At 42.4% G+C, this 18,981-nt stretch overlaps 1 protein-coding gene across 1 annotated transcript in view; it reads right to left on the reverse strand.

The window, feature by feature from the left end:
- Positions 1-1,932: 1,932 nt before the first annotated feature.
- The window catches only part of LOC132834392 (aquaporin-9-like), a 67,832-nt gene continuing 50,783 nt past the window's right edge, over positions 1,933-18,981 (reverse strand). Inside the window, exons 3-5 of the mRNA XM_060853264.1 lie at positions 13,530-13,667; positions 13,333-13,451; positions 1,933-2,154 (exon numbers count right to left, since the gene is read on the reverse strand). Coding sequence (XP_060709247.1) covers positions 1,933-2,154; positions 13,333-13,451; positions 13,530-13,667 — 479 coding nt within the window. The remainder of the gene's footprint in view (positions 2,155-13,332; positions 13,452-13,529; positions 13,668-18,981) is intronic.

An 18,981-nucleotide genomic window follows, 5' to 3' on the forward strand; every position in this document is an offset into this window, starting at 1 on the left:
TGAAGACTATGTTTGGCACGCTTGCCTTCATTAGTCAGAACATTGAGTACAGGAGTTGAGACATCACATTGTGGCTGTACAGGTCATTGGTGAGGCCACTTCTAAAACACCAGTGTTCAGTTCTGGTCACCTATCTATAGGAAGGATGTCATTAAACTTGAGCGTGTGCAGAAAAGATTTACAAGGATGTTGCCAGAACGGTTTGAGCTATAGGGAGAGGCTGAATAGGCTGGGGTTTTTTCCCTGGAATGTTGGAGGCTGAGGGGTGACCTTTATAGACGTTTATAACATCATGAGTGGCATTGATATGTTGAACAGCCAAGACCTATTTCCTAGGGTTGGGGAGTCCAAACCTAGAGGGTGTAGGTTTAAGTGAGAGGAGAATGATTTTAATGAATTAAAAAAGGACCCAAGGGGGTAGCTTTTTCATACAGAGGGTGGTGCGTGTGTGGAAAAGGCGCCAGAGGAAGAGGTGGAGGCAGGTACAATTACAACATTTAAAAGGCATCTGGATGGGTACATGAGTTGGAAGGGTTTAGAGGGATATGGGCCAAATGCTGGCAATGGGACTTGGTCAGATTGGGATGTCTGTTCAGCATGGGCAAGTTAGACTGAAGGGTTGTCTGTAAAACTCTATGACTCCATTCCAAAGCCATTAATAAGATATCACTTCTGCCACCTGTCGATACAGAAATCGTAAATTAGAGGGTGAGTAGCAATACGGGTGAAAGTTGGAAAAGTAAACTAAGTGTTGGGGCATCTGTACTGTTGGATTTTGAAGTATATCGAGAGAAGACTTGCATTTTGTTCAAGTCAGTGATTTTGGGAGAGAAACATGCAATTCTAAAGCTGAAGTTCCCTGGCTCTTAATCAAATTTGCGATATCACTAAGATGTAATATAGAGGAAATATATCCCCATGAAATTGTTTCAGCTCATTGAAGACTCTACGGTTCAGGAGTTGAAAATTGACTCATCTGTTCTGTGCCAGCAAGTTTAACTGATCTGAGCCGTTGACGTAGCAGATATGGTCCTATGCAGTGAACTGTTTATGGAAAATAAAATCAAAACACAATGCTCCCGGGACGATGGCTCATGCAAATATTGAAAGCTTAGAAAGACTTCACTGGCCAGGCTACTAATTAAATCAGGAAGAATTCTGCTTTGTATGTAACTGTAAAACATGATTAGCTGCAGGATTAATATGCTGCATTGTAGAAGGGAGAAAGGAATGTCTGGGCTGTGGAACTTACACAGTTGATTCTGAAGTTTATAGGAATAAGGCAGAACTACTTGTACCTTGGGGGTTCAAATTTGCTTAATTAAGAACATAAGAAATAGAGGTGGAACAATTGGCCTCTTGAGCTTGCTCTGCCATTCAATTAGTTTGTGGCTGATCTGATTGTGGCTTCAACTTCACTTTCCTGGCTGATCCCCAGAACCCTTGACTCCCTGTAGTTAAGAATCTGTCTAACTCAACCTTGAATACATTCAGTGACCCAATTTCAACAGTTCTCTGCAGTAGAGAATTCCAAAGATTAATAATGCTCTGAAAGCAGAAATTGCTCCTCATTGCCATCTTAAATAGAAGGTCCCTTAACTTTAAACTGTGATCCTAATTCTAGACTCCCCCATGACAGAACCATCTTCTTAGTGTCTATCCTAATAAATCACTTCAGAATTTTTTTGTTTTAAGAAGACCACTCCTCAATCTCTAAGCTCCAATGCATTGTCACCAAACTAGCACAACCTTTTTTTCATGAGGCAATCCATTTATCATAGGAGTCAAAGTTCAGGGATTTTAGCTGACCACTGGATCTGCCCACAAAACTGGCCATGCCCAAGTAATAAGTGCACCTGTTTTTTCAGCATATGAGGAGTGTCTTCAAATTAGATTTGCACTTAGGCACAGTTTAGAATTGTTCATTGTCACTTACGTGAAAACCTCCAGTCCCCATCCAGCCACGGCTGTGAAGAGTCGTGGTCCAAGATCGCGAGCTGGGTTGATGGGACCACCACAGTTGTACCCCATCGAAATACCAATGACCATGATGATGAGGCCAATCACCACTGGCTCCAAACCTTTGGGGACGCAATTATTCTTAGAGTCTAAAATGGCCAGAATGGAGAAGAGAAGGGCAGCAGTACCCACCATCTGTTCAACACAGAAGCATATTTCATTAATACAAAAATAAAATCCTCCAGGCCCTGATGATCTGAAATCCATGCAAATAATGTTTCAACCTGAAACACTAACTTTTTTCTCTTCACAGAAATTATTGAGTATTCCCAGTATTTTTGGATTTTCATGCAGCAATCTTCATTAGTTATCTACTTGCTTAATACCATTTACAACTTCAAGTTTTTCATCAATGTACATGGAAAAGGAATCCTACAGATTTGATTTCCTATTTTTTTCCCCAAATGATTTCAAGACAAGATGCAAGGAGGCTCAGTTCTTTAATTTGACATGCATCTGAATTGATGTTGATGTTTGCAAAGAGGTTCATACTTGCAATTGTATTTTGAAGACTTAACGAGATTCTTTGACAGGTGAAAATTCCTAGGACTGCTTTTTGGAAATCAATCAAAAGTATGTCATGGAATCACAAGCTCCAGTCCAAAGAATAATGGATACTGCACATTTTTGCATCACAGGTTAAGTTTATTTAATGAAACCACTACTTTCATGTTTATAACATGCACAAATGAACTACTTGAGCATGTGCTTGATGCATTATGACAACATCAGAATCATAAATGACTGAAATAAAAATCATTGCATCTCAGACCAGAAATGGTACATGGAAATGCATTGGAGTTTGATGGTTGCATATTCATTCTCTCCATTTTTATAGGTGCTTGGTTTTCATGCCAGAGTTTTTCTTCTGATTATCTTTGGCTTTAGCATTGCCTTGCATTGGTGTGTTTCTCATTTCCTGTTGCTGTATAGCTTCAAGATTTGTTGGCAAATGGGAAAGCAACTAAGGTTTTTCATTGAATAGCTCAAAGCTTTGTTTGCTTCCCTGTGTATGTCTCCCCAGAATGTACTGCGCGGAGAGTGCAATTGTCCCATCCTCTGGCTTCCAGTTCAGTAGTGTTCTACCTGGTAGCTAGGAAGTGCGAATCAATATTGATTTTGTAACTCGAAAGGCAACAATTTACATAAAGCTGTTAATAGGACTTATGCAACATTGGCCTAATATGATTCTGGGGTAAATTCTAATCTTCCCCATTTGGCACAACCAAGTCAGTTGCAAAATCAAATTGACTCAATCGCCACTGCTGGTATAATTTAAGGGGGTCCTTGAATGGGCAGCCGAAGTACACAGACCAATAAACTAGAATCACTTCATTAGCCTGGGCAAATCAACACCATAGGATCTATATTCATTTCTGAACTACCAATGAAAGTAATAAGAATCAATGGTTAAAAAGAGCACACCGTGCAATTAGAAACATTTCATATTTTATACATAGATCTTTGAAGCTGGGATGAATGTAAGTGGTCCTGCTAATCTCACGTCAATGTAACAGCTTCTTAGCAGCAGGGATGAGAACCTGGGTATTCCAATAGGAAGGAGTAGGAGGATGAAACAAAGTAGAACCCGTCAGCATTTCAAAAGACTGCAGCTCAAACAGACATTAGATCTCCTATAGAACATACAGCCAGCACATGTCAACTGAAAGTTTTATTCAGGAAACATGTAGTGCATTTCACCGAATTTGCAAGAAGGTGGTTCTGTCTTGTACTGAATGATGTGCAGCAGCCACTGATCTACTTAGTCTCAATGGCAATGTGAATGAAACCACTTCATTCTACTTCATGTCTTACAGCTACCGGTGCACTCTACAGTCCAGTCATGCATAATTCAGGTTACTGATTCAGGAGAGCTGGCAAAATCACCACCTCTGACTTCCCTGCAAGACAGAAAAAGACATTGGGCCATCTATTTTTATAGGAATGCTTATTTCTCCGGGTAAAGTTACATGCAGAATAACTTACTTTTCAGTCTCCAATAAGTCAGTAAAGTGTCAAGATATCTCCACCCTTGGCAATTAAGCACTGCCTGATCATCTTAGGAATGTAAATTACGCCAGCTGATGATTTCAGCTTATTCTCCAATGGAAAGTGATTATACTGCATTATAACCATGCGTATCATCAGGTGGTCCATGAGATCTTTAAAGAAATACTATCACTTGCTTAAAGGATCAGGAGGGGCTTTGCAATACTTCCACATCTTGTCCTATGAATAGTTATACCTGTTATGTCATTTAACAGCATCCCCCAAACCTTCAATATCATCCACCTAAAAGGACAAGAGCAGCAGATGCATGGGAATATCATCAGCTTCAACTTCCTCACTAAGCCAAGACTGATCCTATCTTGGAACTATTTTCAGTTCCTTCAGGTTGAAATCCTGGAATTCCATTCCTAACAGCACTGTGATTGTTCTACATGCATAGGCTTGTAACAGGCATTGTACACCCCTCCCGGCATTGGGTGATGCAGCTTACAATCCCCTTCTCAAGGACATATAGAGATGGGAATAAATGTTGACCTAGCCAGTGACTTCCACATCCCATGATTGCTTAAAAATTAAAAACTGGCATTTGTTACTACAGGTGAGAAGGTTTTGACTCTGTTGGGGCCAGAACATGGTGGTGCTGGAAAAGCACAGCAGGTCAGGCAGCATCCGAGGAGCAGGAAAATCGACGTTGCGGGCAAAAGCCCTTCATCAGCCCTTCCGAAAAGTCAATTTTCCTGCTCCTCGGCTGCTGCCTGACCTGCTGTGCTTTTCCAGCACCACTCTGATCTAAACTCTGGTTTCCAGCATCTGCAGTCCTCACTTTTGCCTGGGGCAGAACATGCAGACACCATCATAATGATCTGCTCTACACCAGAGCACATCAAATCACTGAAGGCTTCTCTTCAATCTATTTTTGATACTACAATTTTTTATCCTTCTCTTTGACTTACTTATTGTGCAGGATCATTCAACTAATTCCCCATTGAATAACCTAATAATATATCTGTCTTTTTCACACCTGGTAAATATGTCCACAGTCATCACCTGAGTGAATGAATCCACACAAATAAAGTGACCCTTGCCTTTTGATCCAATAACTATATGTAAACAGTCTTTTTTAAAAACACTATGCTTCCCAAGATGCCTACATGCATTTTCTGTCACCTGCTGTAGCAATTCTAGATGCCAGGATCACAGGGGATAGTTGTTCCTCATTCTCCAGAAAATAGTAATGGATCAAAATGGCTCTCCTTTCTGATTGAAGAAGATCTGCTTCTGGTTGCATTTCTGGAGGCTGCTGGTCGCTCTTTAAAAAGCCACCATTGTGCTCTGAGGGAGGAAGCTGTTGATCCAAGAGATAGCAAAATCAGCCAATGAGTTCTAGTTGTCACTATTTTACTGAGTTCTGGAAATGTGGCGTCAATGATTAGAGGGATGCACTGGACTACAAGCAGGGCATGGGGCAGGGTGGGGGATAATACATCAGGGCCCTATAACTGGAGTAGTAGGCTACTGTGCTCAGGTCAGGAACTGGGGAGGGGTGAGGGGGACAAAGGTCAGGAGACAGAGTGCTGCCAGGCACCCAGGCCAGGAGCAGTACAGCAGCTCATAATCTAACAGCCCTGCCTCCAGGTAACTGTTGTACATTATCAGACAGCTCTTTGTGATCTGGAAGCCATTATGCACACTGCATTCCCTCCACTATTACCACTTGGGCAGGAGTCTCTGCTAAAGTGAAGATGGGGCAAAAATAAGTCATTGGTTAGTTCTTAGCTGAGGGTCTGACTCAGGTGAGTTGCCATTTGTTCCCAAACCAAAGACAAACTTCTGAGATATTGCTGCAAAGGCGAGATGTGGACTTTAGAGGCACATCTGTCAGTTGCCACAGAGCCCAGTCCCTGCCTACAAACACTTCTTGAAGGTCCTTCTTTTCAGATAAATATCCAAGAGCTCTGAATCTCTCACCTCTGAACCACAGGCAGCTTTCACCTCAGCCTTTGGAGGGTGTTCCACTCTCACTCCTCCAGCAACTTGTACCTTCTGCTGCACCACACCAGCCCTATCTAACAGCCACAGGATGGAAATCACTGGTGCCAGGGCCTATGGGAGCAGTCATGTCACAACATGTGAAAAAGACAGAGATGGAGGAAATAAATATGGTGCAGGATCATACTTCAGGAATTTCACAACATGTGCGGCACGGTGGCACAGCGGTTAGCACTGCTGCCTCACAACGCCCGAGACCCGGGTTCAATTCCCGACTCAGGCGACTGACTGTGTGGAGTTTGCACGTTCTCCCCGTGTCTGCATGGGTTTCCTCCGGGTGCTCCGGTTTCCTCCCACAGTCCAAAGATGTGTGGGTCAGGTGAATTGGCCATGCTAAATTGTCCGTAGTGTTAGGTAACGGGTAAATGTAGGGGTATGGGTGGGTTGCGCTTCGGCGGGTCGGTGTGGACTTGTTGGGCCGAAGGGCCTGTTTCCACACTGTAAGTAATCTAATCTAATGTGAAAAAGACAGAGATGGAGGAAATAAATATGGTGCAGAGTCATGCTTCAGGAATTAGTACTACATCACATTATAATGTGTGAACAAAGGACTTCATCCCTAATGCTCCCCCTCATCATCATCTTTTGTCTGCATCATGATGTTGGATCTGCAGAAAATGAGAATAATTTAAGAATATTAGGATGACAGTGTGTCTATCACTGGCAATAGTAATTTGCCATTGAATTCACCATCTCCCACAGCAAGAACAGAACACATCCTCACCAACTCCATAGCTTTCTCCTCTAGTATTGAGAGGGCATTTAAGATGGGGATGCCCCACTTCTGACCTGTCTTGGTCATGCTTTGGGTTCCCCTTTCTCCTGCAATAAGACAGAGTAAATAAGGGAAGCCCCCCAGCTGAGCAGTGTGTGCCAAGTGACACAAAATTGCTGAAAGAAGCGATGTCAACCGACTCAAGGCATTGGTAGGGGAGATAGCTGGATCTGTCATAAAATTACATGGTTAAGCCTCCACGAACAAGAGAGTGCTTTGATGGGTTAATTATGCATATGCTACCTTAATGTATGTGCTGGTAGGCAAGGAGGGAAAGGAGCAGTTCCCAGTCTTTTTTCTTAATTGTCATGGTGAGGCCGTAGATCTTCCTGTTGTGCTAAACTCTTGTCCTGAAGGTAAGACACATTGCCCGCGTCACCTCCTTTAGCTGGAGCAAGGCTTGTTGGCATATGCAGACAGCACTTATTTGTTATGACTTGCAGTTTTTTCAAAGTGAGGTTAAAGGTCAGATTTGCTGAAGTGCTGCCTTTTTCTGCATTTACTCAGTGCAAGTGCTCCCAAGTATCATGGAAAGCTTGATGAAAAGATCCAAAAAGGTTCTAAGAATTCAGTGAGTCAAGCATTGTTTCTTCCTGTCGTTGTGATCACCCCATCCCTCTGAACACTCCTTTTAAAGAATCTGCTCTGATTTCAATGGACTGCAGTCGATTAGACTAATTTTACATGGCATTTACATCAATGGCTACTCCGACAGTATTCATATGAGCTTGCACAGGAAACTCTTGAGTAACCATTGCCTTTCCAAATTAACAATAGGTGTAATTCTCCTTATCATGGTGTGTAACACTGATGAAGGGCTTTTGCCCGAAACGTCGATTTCGCTGCTCGTTGGATGCTGCCTGAACTGCTGTGCTCTTCCAGCACCACTGATCCAGAATCTGGTTTTCAGCATCTGCAGTCATTGTTTTTACCTTATAACACTGAAATAGTCCAGTATGAAGGTACCCTTCCGAATGCATGGCATGCTCAGAAATTTACTTGTTCAGTGCATCCCTTGGGGTAGTAGTAGTAAGTCATACGAATGTGGAAGGACTTCAGTTTGATCCTTGGTGAATAATCTAAATAATCACAGCAAAGAGCTTACCAGGGCAAAAAACAATTGCATAAAATTGGGCATGAGGTGCTCCAAACTTTCCATTTGTTAAAATTCTGAGCAGCTTGTGTGTCTGCTTGTAAGATAGGGATTTTGATTCCAACAAGATGCTTACACTTACTGAAGAAGAAATTCTCTCCCCAGAGACCAAGGCTAAGAGGATCTTTGTAGAATGTAATAGAGATTTATCATTATTGCAGACAAATGGAAATCCAAACCACATGCTAAAATAATATTAAGTGAAAGCAGGATCTGGATCAAAAAATCAGACCAGATGGGGTTGGCTTATTCTGAAATTTCTTCAATAAATACATACAAGCTGGAATTCATGTAAAAACTTCATAAATTTTCAATTTCAGTACTATCATTGTTCAATTAAAAATGAGGCACAGGACAAAGGGATAACAAAAATAAGCCTTTTATTTAAGAGAATATTAAAATATTTTATACAAACAGTGATATTTACAGTGCTAAGTAAATTAAAATTAAATGAAGTATCATTACTATCGTAAGTCACATGCATGTCAGTAAAAAATATATGATGTTCCAAAGAACTGGAATTTGTCACAAATAGGTGTGGTGGTATATTGTTGAAGCTAAGGCAGGATGGCTATCTTCCAAAATGAATCCTGATCTGATGGAAAGGGACATGGAGATCATGTTTCAATATAAGTTAAGATTGACATGCAGCAGATGACTCTTGCTTTCTTTTAACTTACACTGAAAAATTGGAAGAATCAAGTCTGGTGCTTTCTAAGGATGGGGACACAATGAAGTATTGTATCCTTGACTAAACTTTCCCTTTGTACTCAAAGCTCTGGAGAAGGGAGGATCTGCTCCTCTGAATCTTCATTATGTGGTGACTGAATTGCAGGAAGATGAGCTGAAGTCTCTCTTATTTGCCCTCTGAGGTAACAATGACCGTGTTCAACATCTGGGTATTTGGTGGGATTCCTGTTGGTATGTAGATGTTTTCTAAAGAGAATTTACACACAGACATTTTTGCTGCATATAGGACAGAATAGCAAATGATTGCGTTTTTGACGAGCTGCTGGACTTCCCCTTCAGTCTCCGATTTGCCTCCGCCTTCGATTTGCGTTTGACTTTGAAGAGTGCATCATTTTTCATTTGGTTGTACAAGGTGTAGGTTCTCTGGAGACTCAATATCACTACCTTAACACCTAGGTGTGAAGGCTTCAGAGTGTCTTTATTCCATTTCCTTTGATAGCCATGAAAATACACTCCAGTACTGGATAAAAGATTTGTTTTGTTAAGCGAATGTCATCCATTCTGACTACAGGAGCAACACAACTCAGTTGTGACGACCTTCATCTAGTGCGGGTGCTTGGCAAAGCTAGCTTGGGTGAGCATGTCAGTGTCTGGTTTTGTATCCTGTCATCAGATGTTTCTAAAATTAAGCTCAAGTAACAATGGATAAACGTTTTTTTTATTCATTCAGGGCAAGTATGCATCACTGGCTGGGCATTTATTTCCTATTGCTAGATGTCCTTGAAGGTAGTGGTGAGCTGACTTCTTGAGCCACTGCAGTCCATGTCCTATAAGTATGCAGTTAAGGAGCGAATTCCACAATTTGGACATTGCGACACTGAAGGAACGGTGATATATTTCCAAGTCCGAATAGTGAGTAGTTTGGAGGGAAACTTGCAGGTGGGATGGTGTTCCCATTCATCTGCTGCCTTTGTCTTTCGAAGTGGAAGTTGGTCATGTGTTTGGAAGCTGCTGTTTAAAGAACCTTAGTGAATTTCTGTAGTGCATCTTATGGATGCACTAAGAGTGGAGGGAATTGATGTTTGTGGATGCAGTGCGAATCAAGCAGGCTGCTTTGTCCTGGATACTGTCAAGCTTTTTGAGTGTTACCGGAGCTGAAATCACCCATGCAAATGAGGAGTAATCCATCATACTCCTGACTATGCCTTGTAGATGATGGACAGGCTTTGGGGGGTCAGGAGTTGAGTTACTCGCTGCAGCATTCCTAGCCTCTGATCTGCTGTTGTAACCACCATGTTAATATGGCAAGATCAGTTCACTTTCTGAACTACTTGGCGTGGCGATGGTATTCAGTCTGTTTCACGTGTGTGCAGTAGAGTAGGCAGAACTATTGCTGTATAGTTTTCAGTTTGATAGTCAGACTGATGTTCAAATCTGCAGAAGCCTACACTATAATGTGTCTCATCGTCAAAATAGGCAGTTCAAGTGAGTGAAGTTGAGTTGAGAAATTCATCTCCACTCTCTTGTGTCTTCTAACATCTTTTGCACACCCTGGACTTTCTATATCCTCTGTGAACACTAATGAACAGTTACAGCTGTCATTTTGGAACCAGCACAGTGTTACTTGTGGCTAAACTTCCGTTATCAGTTGATTTTACACAATATTACAAAGTCAATTAATTGACATAATTATGCTTATCACAAGTTGATCTGAGAAAATACAGATGTTCACAGATTGCTTTATCAGGTATCAACAACTTCTCAAAGTATTTTGAGAACTGGTCTGGAAACAATGTTTCCTTTGATTTATATACCTCTGTAAAAGTAAGAATAAAGTCTTTTTTCTATTTAAGAGAGGGGCTAAATGGCATAAATCAGTTCAACTTACTTATAAAACTTCCTCATTTGGAATGGCCATAAAGAGACTGTCCACCATGAGCTGTTTCCCCTGCCATCACTTGCCGTTCTCCAGAAGTGAAATGCTGCTTGAAAATGACTGGGAAAGTACTGAGGGTGAACCAGGTCAGTCAGTTTGAGGGGTGAAAACACAGGATTCCTATCCACTGGATGATAGGGGCACATATGTGAAGTTGGCATTTTGCAAATCCCAGCTACATTTAATTTGCAATTATTTCATTGACAATTCGCTGTGTATGCAGAGTGAAGGTGCCTAGGAGATCAGATGCTGGTCAAAAGGTGATCTGCACCATGCATAGGTATTTGTAAAATAAACATTGTCATCTCAATGAAGGTGATGTTGGCAGCAATGTCATTACAAAACCCCAAAATGAACCAATGTTCACCCAGCATCCAAGAGTGCTGTGGGAGCCTTCATCATCTGGCATCTAAGTTTAACAATGGGTTGTACTGAGTGCAATAAGAAGTGGAACGATTGATGTGGGTCTGGAATAGGAAGGGATTCAACATGCTGCCGGTCAGTAATCAGCTGGTCACTCATCCAGTACAACCTTGACCATGTTGTTACACACTCCGAGCCTGATGCTGGATGAATGATGGAGACATATCAGGGTGCAGCATGTCCACTGTGTGCTCAGCCCTCACCTACATAATATGCTCATGACTCTTCTGGCATACAAGAACCTCTTTCATTCCTGATATTCCCAACAAAGGTCATCCTGCAGAAGTCCTCTGCTCAATGCTGATGGGCTGTTGGTCACCTTGGCTGCCTTCCTAAGAAGGCAAAGATGGATACAGGAGGAGAAAGGTTTGATGGCAAAACCACGATGAGGAGTAGGCTGGCAGGAGGATGAGGAGCATCCAGGTCACATTAGTAGAGCCCATGGGATTCGTGGGAGTGCAGGAGGCCCGGAGTTTTCCAGCTCCAATACCATTTCCTGGGGCTGAGCAAAGGGCAATGCCAATACAGGCTCCATAAGTCCTGAGACCCAGTGACAGATCTGTGCCAGGTGCTGGAGTGGGATCTGAAGGCTGCAGGAATGGGAGGCCATCCTTTCCTGGAGGCAGTGAAGGTGACAGCTGCCTTTAACACCTCTGCGACTGGTTCTTTCCAGGGAGTGATCAGTGACCAGTGTGGGGGATCTCTCAGTTGTGCTCCCACAGATGCATCGGGAGAACAACCATGCTATCTGTGCAATATCACACCAGATAATTTTGTGACCCCCATGACAAGGTGATGTTCCCCTCCTGGACAAGCTGCGGCTGTACACTGGGCAATAGGGACAAAGTAGCGGTGATTTAGTGGTGACTGGACAGACTAGGATTAGAGAATGGGGTTGCATATGCAAGTGAGGGTCAGCCATGCTGGCAATGTGCTGTGAGCAGTGGGCTTCATGGCTGCAATGCCATTAACAGGAACATGGCTGGTGTAGAGCAAGGCTGAATTGCCAACACTCATTGAGTAGACAGTAGCATTTCAATGATAGTGCAGATGCGAGGCACACCAGTGTTTCAGTCAAGACTCACTGAGGAGTGAGCTGTTCTAGGAATGGCATGTGATACAATGGTGCTAGAATCAGAAGTGACGGACACTATTAGGTGAGTTGAATAACTAATAAGGAGAGTTTAGTAAGATACACCAAGAAAATTCACAAGTCTCATGGTGAAAGTCCCTCAAAATCTCAAACAACTTGAACTGAGCTGGCATGTTTCTGATACTAAGCTATGTACAGTTTAATATGTAATTGGCAATGCCATCTTGATAAATTCAAATTTCCTTGTGACCACTGGAATAGCGAGACAAAGAAAACAATCAGTCTACCCCGCCAAACTGAGTCGTAATTGTGTTGTTGTCTCACTGCCTTTGATTGTTTCTTGTCATGCAGTTTTCTTTGATCTCTTATTCAGCACCGGTGGGAATGTTGAAATTAATTTTCTAAGTGTGCAGCAGCGTTGGGAATCCCTGCCAATGGAGACAAACTGAAGGCAGTGCAGCTGTGGTTTTCCTGAGCTCCTGAAACCTCCTTCTGCTTATTATTCCATCTTAATATTGTCTTTTGCTCTTTCATGCTTTTGTTGTGTGAATTGAATCTGTCAACTGGGTTGAATATTTTCCCTCCCCCTGGACAAATGATCATGATTTGATGTATTCCATAAATTAATAACCACACTTTAATGAGTTTTATTATTGCAGTTTTCTTTCAAAATAACATATGCATATTTGTAGGATGAAATTATTCTGTGATTCAATCTAAACATTCAAAAGAGTGAGTTGTTATATTCTAATTGAATTTGTTTAATAAAATGGGCTTTCGAGCAGCTGGGAATATTACCAATGCAATTTCGATGAGATGCTCATGGATGAAGCATCAGTACCTCAGTAAAGATCTTGCATTTAAACAGTTCCTTTCATGTCAAAGTACATCCCAAATAATGTCTTACGCTGGAATGTTAATATGATAGCTAATTTGTATGGAGCAGAATATGGAGCACAGGGAGGGGAGGATTCCACATCTCCAGTGTAACACACTGCACTCCAAAGGATACATGGGGAAGGCAAATGTACACATCATCCACCTCGAACTCATACAGCTTCTAATGATTGAGTGTTCAAGGACTTAAAGTGACTTATCAACTGCAGAGTATTTTTTGAAACTCTTCTGTGAAAACGGAAACACATTAAAGCCAGTTCAAGTGTTTTGGAAGCATTTATGTTTACCTGGTCTGCGAAGCCATTTGCAAACGACAAATGTGAGGCTGGATAAGAGGAGAAGATTTGTGCTGTTGCATTTTGACCAGTTATTGCGAAGTTCCCATCATCAAAAGCCATGAAGGCATCTAGAAAGAGAAAAAGATTGTTGCAACCGGCAGCAATTTCCATCTTCTTAAATGCAAATGTAAAAGTGAAAAACTTACCATAATAAAGTCCAAAAACAGCTGCTGAACCAACAAAGGCCCCGACTAGCTGAGAAAAGCAGTAGACCGGCAGTTTCAACCACTGAAGCCGTCCAAGAACACACATAGAAAGGGAAATAGCAGGATTCAGATGTGCTCCTGGAACAATAGTAGCAGACACATTTACAGTTTGTAGGTCAATAGCCATGATATTCCATGCTTTACCCAAATGGCAATTATGTGCTCAAATCTCTCCAGTGAGTCACTTTCACCATACTTACTTGCCTCCTATTGATTACTGAGAATCCACAGAGAACACAGAGGTCTCACAATATTAAAGGACAATGCATCAGTAAAATAGAAAATGACACACCTGTATGCTGGTAAATTCTACAAAGGAGTTAACCCCAATATTCTAACTCATTACTACAGCACTACCCTCATACTGCATTGTCCCTCTGAACTGGGAATGGAAATTTGGGTCCTCCATGTATGATATGTGAATTATGACTATAGCAGCTCATTTACATTTCCAAAATGGTCCAAAACCTAAATACCATAGATTAAACAGTGTCTTTATAGATGTAGAAAATTCAAAGTTTACATGGCATCAAACATGACTATCAACAATAAAAGTATAGTCTCATGGGTCTGTTTAAAACAGCACTAGGCATTTCATTCTCTGCCTGGAAAGTGTGTTCTTGATGCAGGCACACTTGTTGTAAAAATGTTACTCAGCCCCTTGAGGGAAATAGAAGTCTCATACATAAGGTAAAGATGGAATCTCTGGCATATCGAGTTAACATTACCACAGAACTGTGTAGCGGTGATAAGTGCTTAGCTGACCTTTTTTTTTGAATTGTGGGAAATGAGAATTCTGACACTGCCTGGGATCTACTCGACTATTCCCAGCCCTGACAGCACCAATAGTACAATCCACCAGAATGATGGCGAAAGCTACTAATTAAGAATCCCAGTTTAGGACTTTGAGCTCAATTTGGCCATACAGTGGAATTAAATAGCATGGCATTTTTTGAAAGAGTCCAAGACTGAATTTCAACCATAGAATAGAATTCATGTAGGTAACTTAAATTTGATTGAATCTATTACTGACTTCTCATTCATGATACGGACACAGCTGCAACTAGCTTTCTAGCCGGCTTCAATATATCTTGGGAGAAATATGTTTTCCCCTCCTCTCCTGTACTTTTTAAATTCATTCATGGGATGAGGGCATCACTGGCTAGGCAGCACTTATTGCTGATCCCTAATTGCCCCAGAGGGTAAGTGAGAGTTGACCATATTGCTGTGAGTCTGGAGACACATGTAGGCCAGACCAGGTAAGGATGGCAGTTTCCTTCCCGAAGGGACATTAGATTAGATTACTTAAATGTGGAAACAGGCCCTTCGGCCCAACAAGTCTACACTGACCCCCCGAAGCGCACCCACCCAGACCCATTCCCCCTGCCCCTAACACTAGGAGCAATTTTAGCATGGTCAATTCACCTAACCTGCACATTTTTGGACTGTGGGAGGAAATCACAGCAAACCCACGCAGACAGGGAGAATGTGCAAACTCCACACAGTCAGTCGCCTGAGGCGGGAATTGAACCCGGGTCTCTGGCGCTGTGAGGCAGCAGTGCTAACTACTGTGCCACCAAGTACCAGATCAGTTTTTCTGACAATCAACAATGGATTCATGGTCACCACACCTATCCCACCCATTAGTTTTCTTCTTCATTCTCTTTATACACTTTCCATCTATTTTCTCTATGACACTCACGTTGGTATTTCCTCACTCTCTTCCTCACGTCTGTACTGTAACCATTGAATTTCCTCTTATGTGTTATCCCCTCCTTGCTAATACTGCAATTACTCATTGATATTAGTCATGGGTCATCAAGAGTCACTACCAGTGCTACAAGCTGAGGGTATCAAAGCTGGTGCAAAGTAGCAGGGGTATGAGATGCTGCTTGTGGCCTCAAGAGATTGTTTAAATCACCGTGGGGCAGCAAATCCTGTCGACAGATTGGGCATCCTTGGTCCCCTGGCTTACCTCGATGTATTCTCCCACCCATTCATTAGCACCTCATTTAATTAGATCCCACTCCCGCCCACTTTGTCAAGTGCTACCTGATGCATTCCCAATATTTGCTCATTTTAGTGCCCCAAAAGACACCAATTACAGGCACCAAAAATGTTTTAAATTTAAATGTTGTGATCAGATACCACTATCTGGACACCAATGTGATTTTAATCCTGAATGCACATCTCATATACACTTCCAGATTTGATAATGATAACTGCAGAGAAAATATGGATCTCCCTTCCCCCAACCCATCCCCTTCATCCCCTCTTCTCCTACCACCTGGGGCTTGAGACTGTTCCATCTGAAGTAATCTGTACTTTGCAAAATTGCACACTTATATGTTGGCCAGGATGCCTGTAAAAAGAAATCCCCGTACCAAATATGGAACAGAAGCATTTTGAATGCTTGGGTGCATGACAAAAACATTCCTTTATTTTTTACCCAGTAAACTGAAACAACAAGGATGCATTTCTGTTCTGTTGTATCTGGATTGGATTGTATTTAAAGTGATCAATAAGGGCTATGGTAAGGAAAGTTAAAGAAAGGTGAGTTTCGGAAAATTGTATCCTTAGATTTATAATGGTAAAGTCACCATAGGTCCAGAATACGATAGGTCTGTTCCTCTGGTAGAGGAATTGAGTTCCGGAGTCCTGAGGTCATGTTGCAGTTGTATAAGACTCTGGTGCGGCCACATCTGGAGTATTGTGTGCAGTTTTGGTCGCCATACTATAGGAAGGATGTGGAGGCACTGGAACGGGTGCAGAGGAGTTTTACCAGGATGTTGCCTGGTATGGTAGGAAGATCGTATGAGGAAAGGCTGAGGCACTTGGGGCTGTTTTCATTGGAGAAAAGAAGGTTTAGGGGTGACTTGATAGAGGTGTACAAGATGATTAGGGGTTTAGATAGGGTTGACTATGAGAACCTTTTTCCATGTATGGAGTCAGATATTACGAGGGGGCATAGCTTTAAATTAAGGGGTGGTAGGTATAGGACAGATGTTAGGGGTAGATTCTTTACTCAGTGAGTCGTGAGTTCATGGAATGCCCTGCCAGTAACAGTGGTGGACTCTCCCTCTTTATGGGCATTTAAACAGGCATTGGATAGGCATATGGAGGAAAGTGGGCTAGTGTAGGTTAGGTGGGCTTCGATCGGCGCAACATCGAGGGCCGAAGGGCCTGTACTGCGCTGTATTTTTCTATGTTCTATGTTCTATGATCTCCCACTAAAAATAGAGATAACTGGTGGGGAGTTTAACTCATTGGCACCAGGCTTTAGGTGAGGTTGAGAATCCTTAGATTTATATGTACCCTCTTAAAAGGTAGTGATATTATCGCTAGGCTATTAATCCAGAAATTAATGTTCTGAGGATCTGGGTTCAAATCCCACCATGGCAGATGGTGGAATGTGACTTCAAGTGTAAAAAAAACTGGAATTAAGAATCTACTGAAGACTGTGAAATCATTGTCAATTGTTGAAAAAAAACACATCTGGTTCTCTCATGTCCTTCGGGGAAGGAAAACTGCCCTCTGTACCTGTCTAACCTACATGTGACACCAGAGCCACAGTGATGTGGCTAACTCTTAATTAGGGATGAGCAATAAATCCTGACCAGGCCAGCAATCCCGTGTCTCATGATTAAATAAAAAAAGTCAATTTCCTAGGTTTCACTTTCTGTCCTATGATGTGCTGCTTGACCACGACATTGTTGACAGTATCTTTTGCTAAGCCCATCTCTATTTATACTCACTTGCCCAATCTCTCCTGAGCTTCAAACACCAATAGAAAGCAACATTATTCAACAACAGTCTGAGTTGGCCCTTCTAGCTCCATTTCTAACACCACCTCTCCTACTTTCTTTCATGTGGAGTGCATTAATTAGAACATTTAGACATCCTAAAGAGGTTAATAAGGGCATCACCAAAAGTGTTTCAAACAACATTGTGGTGCAAACTGTTAAAGAACATTGGTCCCTGATCTTGACTGGCAAACAGAAAATGAACCACGAAGCAGCAAAGCTTCTTTATCTGCTGTATGAGATGGTATTGGGAATGAAGCTGATTGTTTTCTGTGTTTTAGCTGGTTTTGAATCCATAAATTCTCAGTGGCCTACTGTAGACCGATATTGTCTTGCCTGCTATGATAACCTCTGTGTTTGATCATTGACTGCACCACAAAATGTCAGAACATGTGCAACCTCCTGCTCTAAAGGTTAAGCCATGCTAAATTGTCCATAGTGTCCAGGAATGTTTAGACTAGACAGATTAGCCATGGGAAATACAGGGTAAGAGAGTGGATCTGGGTGGCATGATCATCGTAGGGTTGGTGTGGACTGGATAGGCTAAATGGCCTGCATTGTCACTGTAGAGATTCCATGGGGTGGCACAGTGGCTCAGTGGTTAGCATTGCTGCCTCACAGCACCAGGAATCTGGGTTCCATCCTCAGGCGAATGCCTGTGTGGAGTGCGTACATTCTCTCTGTGTCTGCGTGGGTTTCCTCTGGTGCTCTGTCTTCCTTCCCCTGTCCAAGAATGTGCAGGTTAGGTGGATTCACCAGGCTATAGTGCCCAGGGATGTGTAGGTTAGGTGGATTAGCCATGGAATATGTAGAGTGATAGGGTAGAGGAGTGCAATGCTCTTCAGAGGCTCAATGGGCCAAATGCCTGCTTCCATACTGTAGGGATTCTATGAAAGGAAACCAATATGGGCCTGAAATTCAACGCACATCCACCAGTGGGTTTCCCGGTTGGCAGGGAGAGGAGGGGTGTGTGTGTGTGTGTGTGTGTGTGTGTGTGTGTGTGTGTGTGTGTTCTCTGGATAGTTTTCCCATTTCCATCCTGTCCAATGTTTTACAGCAGGATAGATAGACTGACTTGCTGCCATTGTCTCAACTGAGACACTTATGTAGACACTTGATGACTACTTATGGGCCATTTCCTAATAGACTTCAATTGTCAGACGGGCAGGAGTGTGGGAAGTCCACATTTCGGAGGTACTTTTTTCAACAGCTAATTTCAACATCAGGCAACCATCTCCCACAAGGTCTGTCCCCCTCCACACTCTTGTACCTTCTGTATTGCATCCCCTCTACCCCATCACAGACTATCAGGAACCCCACCTCTTGATGCTCACCACACCCTTTGGGCCTCACCTCCTGTCTCTTGCCTCCACACATACTGGTACAGAACTCTAGGACTTTGAACCTGCTAGGTCTGCTCAACCTTCAGTCAATCAGATCAGCCTCTGAGACAGTGCTGATGGAAGATCTCTGATGTTCTCAAGGTATGCAACCTCCTGCTCTAAAGGTTAGGCCATGCTAAATTGCCCATAGTGTCCAGGAATGTTTAGACTAGACAGATTAGCGTTATATAGTACGGAAACAGACCC

The sequence above is a fragment of the Hemiscyllium ocellatum genome, chromosome 39 (assembly GCF_020745735.1).
Source record: "Hemiscyllium ocellatum isolate sHemOce1 chromosome 39, sHemOce1.pat.X.cur, whole genome shotgun sequence".
Lineage (NCBI taxonomy): Eukaryota > Metazoa > Chordata > Chondrichthyes > Orectolobiformes > Hemiscylliidae > Hemiscyllium > Hemiscyllium ocellatum.